This window comes from Bidens hawaiensis, unplaced genomic scaffold, assembly GCF_021521415.1.
Source record: "Bidens hawaiensis isolate Kalapana, Puna unplaced genomic scaffold, B.hawaiensis_p1.1 tig00021182_1, whole genome shotgun sequence".
NCBI lineage: Eukaryota > Viridiplantae > Streptophyta > Magnoliopsida > Asterales > Asteraceae > Bidens > Bidens hawaiensis.
The window spans coordinates 169,139-179,819 of record NW_027493276.1 but is presented as its reverse complement, the minus strand read 5'-3'; the positions used below and the strand labels follow the sequence as shown (position 1 = coordinate 179,819).

At 33.3% G+C, this 10,681-nt stretch overlaps 1 protein-coding gene and 2 pseudogenes across 1 annotated transcript; all 3 read right to left on the bottom strand.

Moving 5' to 3' along the window:
- Positions 1 to 69: 69 nt before the first annotated feature.
- On the bottom strand, positions 70 to 1,588 carry LOC143562914 (malonyl-coenzyme A:anthocyanin 3-O-glucoside-6''-O-malonyltransferase pseudogene; annotated as a pseudogene).
- A 3,105-nt stretch (positions 1,589 to 4,693) lies between these two features.
- On the bottom strand, positions 4,694 to 6,098 carry LOC143562927 (malonyl-coenzyme A:anthocyanin 3-O-glucoside-6''-O-malonyltransferase pseudogene; annotated as a pseudogene).
- Positions 6,099 to 6,891: 793 nt separating this feature from the next.
- On the bottom strand, positions 6,892 to 10,681 carry LOC143562913 (HVA22-like protein k). The gene is made up of 8 exons (XM_077050588.1): positions 10,552 to 10,681; positions 9,711 to 9,769; positions 9,109 to 9,206; positions 8,909 to 8,960; positions 8,330 to 8,393; positions 8,153 to 8,248; positions 7,582 to 7,654; positions 6,892 to 7,476 (listed from the first exon to the last, which is right to left on the bottom strand). Exons 1-8 carry the CDS (start codon positions 10,582 to 10,584, stop codon positions 7,304 to 7,306), a joined length of 648 nt encoding a protein of 215 aa, XP_076906703.1. The 5' UTR covers positions 10,585 to 10,681; the 3' UTR covers positions 6,892 to 7,303.

The following is a 10,681-nucleotide window of genomic DNA, read 5'->3' as shown; positions in this document are numbered from 1 at the left end:
TAGTATACAAGTTACTAAATGGCCTATATAAAAAACAATGCAAAGATTTTTCCTATTAAAAAACCACTCATGAGTATTGTACAGATGACATTTAGTTTAATGAACTAACTCTCTTTCATTGCATCAATGAGTTATTTTGTAGGCTTTTCTTTTAAAACTATGTTACATGATGCATGATGCATCTAGATGTATGCTTCTAACCCCTCCTCAAAGTTACGAACAAAAGACTCCATCTCAGTAGCCGAAAGGCAGACACCAATCTCCAGATCTTCATCCTTTACTCTGCAGGCATTCATGGATATCAATTCACTATAATCAATCGAAACCGTCTCTAGCTTTTTGGGCTTACCCCACCCAAAATCCATGTCAAAAAACTTAAGCTTTGGTGTTCCAGCCACCCATATCATCATCTTTGGAAACCCATTCGGAAACAAGTCTTTGAATGATTTGATTTCTTTAAAGTCTTCATTCATGCTGGTTAAAGTTTTATGTAGATTTTCTCCGATCACTTTTGCAGCGGTCACGAACCCTTCTTTTCCAGTTAACTTTGTGCTGTTTTCCGTAGCCATACTCGCTCCCACACAGTTTCCAAAGTAAGCTGCTGGGATCGTTGGATTCCTTCGCGCCCTACAATCGATGGCGAAACCAAATAGTACTAACTCATCCATATCCTTTTTTGCTCGGCAACTCCAGATATAAGCACATGCTACTGTAAAAGATGATACGTGTTCTAATGTTGGTACTTGTGTTGAAACCAAGTTTTTTAACTTATTGAGTATAGTCCGAGGCAAGATAAAGGTTGCTCGAACTTTTTCAGTTGGTCGACATAGTTTACGTGGTTTATACTCATCGTTGAAGTTTAACTTTAGATAACCTTCATCTAGTTTCGCGTTTTTGATCAGCCTATCATAAATCGGCAAAGTTCCATTAGATAGAAATGACTCATCTGTCCCATATTGAGCAATCGATGTCCACGCCTTCATGAAATAAAACCTGGTATTGGCATCACCGAGGCAATGGTGATTTGTCATTCCGATAGAGATTCCCAAGTCTGGAAAGAGTGTCACTTGAACGGAGAACACGGGGATCTTTGTGGAATTTGAGGTTTTAACCGGCTCACCTAGTAGACGAATAAGGTCATAAAATATTCCACAATCTCTAGGATGGTTTCCGGTTTGTTCGTTGAAATCAAGGTTAGATTCTGCGAACATAACCTCAACAGCATCGCCTTCAACATAACAAATTTCAGGTTTTTGGGTTGAAGTAGGGAATATGATTAAGTTACCGGTGAAAGGAAAAAAATGCTGGAGGGTGATTGATAACGAGTGTTTGAGTTTTGGAATAATAGTTTCAATGAATTGAGTTTGTGTGATATTGGAGAGCTCATAAAAGAATACATAGTGAACAGGAGGTTGCTTTAGCCAAAAGAAATCGTAGTAGGTTAGCGGCAATGATCTTTCGCCTACGATAGTCGCTGGGGGCGATACCCGGGCCTGTTCGAGAACTCTCAAGGATCCCATTTGTTGCTGCCAATGCCCCAAAGACAAGGATACTTATATATGTTCAAGTAATTTGGTATCTCTTTCCATATATTAGTTCTTTCTTAATTTCAAATTAAATAATCTTATTGTTTTTAAATCATCAAATCCTTCAATGTGGCGTTTCTTCATATGTAGTTGCAGTCCGAGCTTTTGAATTGTAGCATAGTAAATAATATGCTATTAAGAAAACTACAAATTTATTGTGATAGGCCGGTTTTGTCCTGAATTTTTGTCCCTTTTAATCTAATTAATTGATGATTTTTTAAAAAATATTAAATATTATTTCAATAGTGACGCCCGAAAAGTTTTTGTTAGTTATAACAGAAAGTGAATTGCCATGATCATAAAGTAATTGCCGAAGATAGTAAATTACTAAATTACATTAAAAGGTTGCTGCGATTTGGTCAAATTTGTCAGTTGATGTATAATTCCAACCATCTAGTTTAATATTCGAATAATAGTTTCATTGGATTGAGTTTGTGTAATGGAGAGTTAGACAGTATTATCCTAAGGATCGAACAATTGAGTATTCTTCATAATCGGTATACAAGCACACACGCAGGAATCAAATTAATATGAAATAAACACAAGAAACCAAAATTTAAATAAACTGATTTTGTACATTATTTTCAACACGAAATTGATGCATATAATCTACAATACTAATCCGGTTTTATACTCACTCAACCAGGGGCGCAACTTGTATGGGTGGCCTCGCTAGACTTTTCGGCCTGACAATATTATCATATAATACAATTAAGAAATTTGGTGCGGCAATGTCCAAAAATTAGACATTTTTCTACAACTGCTTTTATAGGAAATCTGTTCAAAAACCCACTTTTCAACAAAAAGGTGGTGTCAGAAAAAACATGATTGAAAACTATTTTCAACCGTTTTTCAAAAACGTTTCTTACAAAATTGCTACAAATATATACCGTTGCAAACTTCCTTCAACTTTCCTACAAAATTTTTTTTCTAGTTTAATTTTCATTTGGGATTAGTTTATACAAACATAAAAACACAAAAGAAATAGTTGATCAATATTTTTTGTTGGTTCTTTGTTGGAAAGTTAGCAACAATTTTCCCAAATTAGAGGTTATTTGTGGTAGGAATTTTGTAGGAAATGTATGTAGGAAAAGGACATATTTTCTAGTAGCATTCCTAGCCGTGAAAAGAATTTTCCGTTTCCCAAAATACAAACAAGGCGGAACTCCTTGAAACGACAAGTGTATTCAAAAGGGATTGTGAACGAGCGGGCTAGCTATCGACCACGAGCCTTGTTCTTAGCTCACCCACAAATCAAATCTAGTGTCATCATTGGTGCTGAGCATGCAAAGGCATTCGTCTGTGGATCCCAGAAGAGGCTTCACCTGTTTGTGTAAATCATCGGGTAGTTTCATCCTCGAAAATACCATCTTCTTAACATTGAGGTCCAAGACGCCGAAAATACCATCGTCCATGGATTTGGATGACGAAGTTGCCCAATATAAAAAGCTGTCTATAAACTTACCGGCATGATCACCCGAAAAGTGAAAAACTCTTATGAGGTATCGTTGTCACCCGCTCCACGAACCGGTTTTAAGATCAAAGACGTCCCATGTATAGCGGTCTGAATGGCTGAAAATTAACATCAAATATAACAATCTTTAACTCATCTATAAACTTGTTGTTGGCAATTGCAAGAATCTGGAATTTCCAAACAGGAGTTTCTTTGACACTTACAATAGTACAATGGTCTATATATTATTAGGGGAAAAAAATACGGTGCTGGTAGTCGTGTAACCTTACACGCGAAACCAATCAAGAATACATAGTTTTGATTAAAACCTCCTCATCTATTTTAAATTCTTTCCATGTTTGCGATAATTCCATGTCAACTCTTTGTTCAGGATGTTTGCTTAAAGAGATTTTCGTCCCAAAAATCCAAAGCCTCCTTATAATTCGACTATTATGGTTTTACGTAGTAAAAAGTCCTGCAGGTATTTTAATTGCCGTTCCTGTGCTCGTATTGGATCATTCGTGTTTCATTTGTCTATTATCTAAGTAGTATATAAAATCTCATCGATATATTAATATAGAAACTTAAATCCATAAAAATATATAAAACAATCCAAGAAATCTCAAGCCACTTATGTAAGAGTTTACAATAATTGATATTAGTACTGAATTAAAATTCAAAGGAGAAATATAAAATAATTAAAGAAATCGCAAGCCACTGATACACGAACAAGATCCGAAAAGGCTAAGAACTTAAGTTTTATTCTTTGGTGGAATTTAGGGAGAAAGTGCAGCTAAACGTTATTCAAAAGATTAGTAAATTAATATTTTTACAAGAATGGAAAGGATTTTAAATTAATGAGGAGGTTTTAATCTAAACTACGTAGTTTTGATTGGTTTTGCGTGTAATGTTACACAACTAGCATCACCGTGTTCACTTTCCCCATATTATTGTATATGAAAATGATGTTCCAGTTTTGTATATGATCTGCTCAATATCATTTACATATACAAACCGCAATCTACGTACAGCTCACAATTACAGATCCTTGCTGTCTTTCTGTATTTATCTTATGATTCTAATTATAAGCTGTAAACATTTTCCTCGTCGTAAAATAATCAATCAAGCAATAAGAAATACTTTTACCAACAATAACATATAACTTTATTTGGCAAACTAAATAATGACCAACTCTGGTTACATTTTAAAATCCACATGGGTAAAACTGTCAGTGTATCATTGTAAAATCCACATGATTTGGTTAGCGAAGTTACATTAAACGCAAAAAATTTGACACGCCGATCATATATAAAATAAAAGTTCAAACTTTGGGCAAACTCTTCAGGGTCATGTGTGTAAATAAAATGTAATTTTTATGCATAAAAGCTAGGGGTGAGAAAAAATCAAACCATAGCCGAAAACCAAATCGTTAATCGAAATGTGATAATTAGTTTGACATCTTTACCAACTGGTTTGCATTTCCAAAGCCTAAAACGAACCAAAGTAAAAATAAATTGATAATAATAAACAAGTTACTAAAGTGAACAACATAAAAAACAAATTAAGCAAAAATTTTGTGTATTAAAAACAGAACACCACTCATGAAAATTGAACATATAACATTTGGTTTTATCGACCCTCATAGAATGCATGATGATGCATCTAAATGTATGTTTCTAACCCCTCCTCAAAGGTACGAACAAACGACTCCATCTCAGTAGCCGGAAGGCAAACGCCAATCTCCAGATCTTCATCCTTTACTCTGCAGGCATTCATGGATATCGATTCATTATAATCAATCGAAATTGTTTCGAGCTTTTTGGGCTTACCCCACCCAAAATCCATGTCATAAAGCTTAAGCTTTGGTGTTCCAGCCACCCAGATCATTATCTTTGGAATCCCATTCAGAAACAAGTCTTCGAATGATTTGATTTCATTCATGTCTTCATTCATAGTGGTTAAAGTTTTATGTAGATTTTCTCCTATCACTTTTGCAGCGGTAACGAACCCTTCTTTTCCAGTTAACTTTGTGCTGTTTTCCATAGCCATACTCGCTCCCAAACAGTTACCGAAATAAGCTGCTGGGATCATTGGATTCATTCTCGCCCTCTTGTCAAAGACGAAACCAAATAGTACAAACTCATCCATATCCTTTTTTGCTCTGCAACTCCAGATATAAGCACATGCTACCGTAAAACATGATACATATTTTAATGCTGGCACTTGTGTTGAAACCAAGTTTTTTAACCTATTGAGTATAGTCCGAGGCAATATAAAGGTTGCTCGAACTTTTTCAGTCGGTCGACATAGTTTAGGTGGTTGATACTCTTTGTTAAACTTTTCGACATTCGCTAACTTTAGATGACCTTCATCTAGTTTCGGGTTCATGATCAGTCTATCATAAATCGGCAAATTTCCATAAGATAGAAATGACTCATCTGTCCCATATTGAGCAATCGATGTCCACGCCTTCATGAAATAAAACCTGGTACTGGCATCGCCAAGGGAATGGTGATTTGTCATTCCGATAGAGATTCCCGAGCCTGGAAAGAGTGTCACTTGAACGGAGAAGACTGGAATCTTTGTGGAATCTGAGGTTTTAACCGGCTCACCTAGTAGAGGAATAAGTTCATAAAATATTTCACAATCTCTAGGATGGTTTCCGGTTAGTTCGTTGAAATCAAGGTCGGATTCTGCGAACGTAACCTCAACAGCATCGCCTTCAACATAACAGATTTCGGGCTTTTGGGAAGAAGTAGGGAATACGATCAAGTTACCGGTGAAAGGAAAAAAATGTTGGAGGGTGATTGATAACGAGTGTTTGAGGCCAGTTAGAGAACTCTCAACATTGGAGAGTATCCCATTTGTGGCTGCTGTTTCTAAAATGTCCCAAAGGTTATAAGGCTGCTTATAATAAAAGTTGAAGTGATGGTAACACGATCTTTAATTTGGTAACTCTTTCTAATAGGACTAGGATACGTTAGTATATAGAATTGATTTACTATGATTATATAATATCTTCTGTGAATTGTAAAGATATTATATCCTAATTTAGTCATTACTATGTAATTATATATATTGTGGTAAATAATGAGAAGGGGGCAATGATTCTGTGATTATCATTCTCTAAACTTTCAATATATATTTTTCTTTTTAATTTCAAATTAAATAATCTAATTATTTTTTAAATCACATTGACACTTTGCAGTCCAAGAAAACTTCAAATTTATTGCAATATGTTTTGTCCTGAGTTTTTGTCCCTTTTAATCTAATTATTTGAAGCTGTTTCAAAAAATGTATATATTTCAATAGTGACGTCCGAAAAGTATTAATAATAACGGATTAATTATTTATTAAATAATCACAGAATGTGAAGTATTGCCATGGTTGCCGAATATAGTGAAGAATATAAATAGCTACTATCAATGACAATTTGTGATTATATTTAGTCTTACGCGAAAAATGATAATATATTATAATCTGTTTTCTATTTCCAGTTGATATCTACTTTATTAAAATAAATTGTCATGTCATCCAACTAGAAGCGTTAGCTAGGATGTCAACCGAAACTATTACCATTTATAGAATTACTAACAAAGTTACAAATATAATTTTAATGTTGTATTAAATAAGGTTTTTAGATATTTATGAATTATAAAATTTTATTTATCATTATTTATATCTTATGAATTCATAAGATATGTTATTATGTATATTATTAAAAAAAAAAATTGTATTTTTTAACCACCCGTGTATTGCATGGTCTATATCCTAGTATAGAATAAATTACATTGATCGTTGCTGTGATTTGGCCAAAATTATCTGTTGATAAATAGTTCCAACCATCAAGTTTAATATTCGAATAATAGTTTCATTGAATTGAGTTTGTGTGATGGATTATTAGACAGTGATATCCCAAGGATCTAACGATCGAGTATTCTCCATGGACTAGACCATGCGCACCCTGCCACTAGTGAAATGAAGATGGGTGGTGCAGTGTTAAAACGAGTGCCACATCAACACCCTTGGTTCTTTCACGCGGGTATATGACTTTATATAACATTGTATTGGTGTCTTGTATTTCTCTAGCTCGTTACTAGTTGTGCTATAAAATAAAAATCACATAAACGCCTTTAAAATAGCTTATTATTGTAATAAAACAAAATTGGCACATAATCAGTTTAAATAATCAAAATCCAAATTCCCAAACAACCTACATCATGAAAAGTCAATGTGTGTTCAAACTTGCATCAGTATGTTTCACTTAACTTGCAGGAACATTTACATAACCATCATCATCGTCATCACTATTAATATCATCAACATCGTCAATAGACGCGGTGCTCTCTACTTGTTCATTTAGGCCCGAAACTGTCCTTCCCTCTGGAGGTGGGACTGGCGGGTTGGGTTGACTGCTATCATTGAGCAAATGCTTTGCTGATTTAAAAATTGAAAAAAAAAAGAGTAAAATTTCACCAGCTTATGAATGTTTACAAGAAGAAAATTAGTTGGAATTCAAAAACAAAAATTCCCGCTTAATACCTGATATTAAAATCTTCATCACAATTGCTTTCACGAACCGAAATTCTCCTTCGTGAGCACTAATAAATTTCCCCTGAAATAACTGACTTTTAGCAACCAATCTCATTAAAACTCACTTTACACATAATCTGCCACATCAGATGACATTATATTTATAAGTTTGAGAAAATGATCTCTTTCTTTTTTGAAATTTCAATTTTTGAAGGGGCAATTCCATATATGCCTCTGAGAACTTGCATAATATTATATTTAACTAACGAAAAATATATATTTCAAATACACTCGTTTAAATACTTTAAATTTCATACTTAGCCATTTTAGTAAATACAATATACAATATGACTATTATACCCTCTCTTTCTCCTTACACCCCAAACACTCATATTCTAATGCAAGTCTTAAGGTAGGGTATAAATGTCATAAATTTGAAAATGGGTATATGCAATACAAAGTTTTCCGTTGGATAAGTTTTGAGGGGAAAATGAAAACATTAAATGACACAATAATGCCATGTGGCGTAAACATATAAACTAAAATGACAAGTACAATGCCACGTCAGCAATTTTATTACCGTTTCATTGTACAAGATCGCGACAATTTGATCAAGTTTAGCTTGATGCTTCAAAAGGAAAGGACGCAAATGATTCATGTATAACTGTTTGGCACCCTGTAAAACAACAAAAGACTTGAACATGATTACGAATCATAAACATGATTTCTTAATTTAATGTACATAAAAATTGTTTACATTGGTAGTTGGAAGTTGAAGCCAAACAAGAAAAGCAAACTTCATGTGATGGTAAAGTGGAAACCTGAAAAACAATTAGTTACATATATTCCAAACTGAGAACGCAAATATTTAACTATTATGTCATTTCTAGCAACCAACTTTAAACTAGACACAAAATATAAACCAACATAATATTACGCGTTACGGCAACCAACTTCGTGATAAATTACTGATGTGGCATTGATTGATCTCATTGCTAGCCGCCACATCAAATGCCAGATATGCAAAATATGTTTAATGTGAAAAAGCATTTATTTACAAGTTAAAGAAAAACGATATGTTTTTTATAAAATATATATGAAGTCATGAAACTAATTATTAAATGTCACATAAAGATTTAAGCGGCATGGCATATACATATACACCAAAATGACATATATGATCAGCAAAAAATGACATGCTACAATCGGTAACAAATGCAATATTGTTTCTATCTTGCACCTAATTTAAAGTTGGTTGCTAAAATCAGAAACAAGGAGTAACATTTGTTTTTATTTTGTGCAGTTTGGACAAACCATATTGGGTTGAACATAATACCATGATATAATTTTGTCTGCAAATATTTCTGCAACGCTAAATGTCCCATATGCTGCAAACAAAAATTTCATTATTAGAGGAAAAGAAATAGAAAAAAGCAAGATATGAGTCATATGTCTATTGTCACCCACATGATTTCCAGTATATCAGAAAGATAATGAAATATCTGATAGATGAAAATTTAAGTATAACTAACTAACCAGCCCAGTATAAAAGCAACTTTTGTTGCTCGGCTCTATTATTTGTCTCAATTGCTTTAAAAGTAGAGTAAACAGGTAAAATAACTCCTACCGAACAGCTGCAGAAAGAATAGAATATGTTACATACCTACATTACTAGAACCAGATTATAATTATATACTTTCTTTCATATCAAAGAACATAAAAGTCGAATCAATTTTATTTATTTAGGGCTACTAGTAGATTTCAGAGATAAATAATCAAAATTCCAACAAGATTATATGAATTGCTTATTTAAACAACATATGCATTATTACATACACTTACAAGCAGAAGGAGAAGCAGATAATCGGTTTACGAAAACAATTTATTTCACCCTAAGGGTAAACTTGTAATTCTGAAACCATGAAGAATAAAGAGTTTGAATAATCGATCTCAAACTGGAACTGTTTATTAAAAGATTTTATTTTACCCTATATATGTGAATAAGCATTAAGAATAAACATTTTTCTGCATCCAAATGCTCAAAAGTGCTTCATGTGGTTTACAAAATGCAATAAGCAGATACATTGCTTAAATAAAAAATCACAAAACGCCCTGTTTTATTTAATGAGAATGCATACCATGCTGTTTTTAGGACAATATTGGAACCAAGTGGGCAAAGAAGCAACCGCAGACCAACCTACATATTAGTAAATTATAAACTATGAGTAGTTTCATAAACATGAAGTGTATAACAAGTTCCCGAATACATGGGAATCATTGTAACATACCAAGTTTCTATGAACCAAGAATTCGTATTTGTAATTTTTATCTAGTAAAAAAGTTTGTTCCTTAAAACTCATTGTTGAGTCAAATGCATTTGTAGTTATAATAACACAAATATAATAAATCTCTTAAGAGATGTTAGTGATTGCTTTTAAATAAGTTTATTTCAACCTGCTTACTCAAGTATGCCTATTTAGATAAGCCATCCTAAACACTACCCAACAAATAGATTAAAGCAACCCTTAACAACCCATTTGACGGTCAAAAGTCAAACGCGTTGGTATGTTGTATAGAACAAAGAAAACCGAGATATAATGTTCGATTAATCAGCTATATATAGGGGTATACAATATAGATAAACATTAACCACAAAGTAAACATAATCAAATCATATCTTCTAACTATAATAATTATATAACCAAACACTTTTTAAAGGCAATTAGTTCCAATTCCCGTGATACCCGCGAACCAAACGGGCCTAAATGTTTATCCGAAAAGTATCTGCTTTTAAGTTTTTGATGAACAACATGTTTCAATTCATTAACTTTGAAGTAAATAATGAAGATTTATTTGTTTAAATAAAACAAATCCGCTAGGTTATAACAAATCAAATCAAGGATTATTAATCATTATAAATTGCGAAATCAACATTGAGAACAAATGAAACCCTAATCTGGAGAATTAAAAACCGATTACCTCGCTTGGGATATTTGAACCTAGGATCGACATCGTTTGGAAACCGAAAACCTGCGATCAGATTCTGGGATCAAAACACACGGATTGATTGAGGTGAAGACCGTTGTTTTCAGTTTTATGCTGGAGCCCT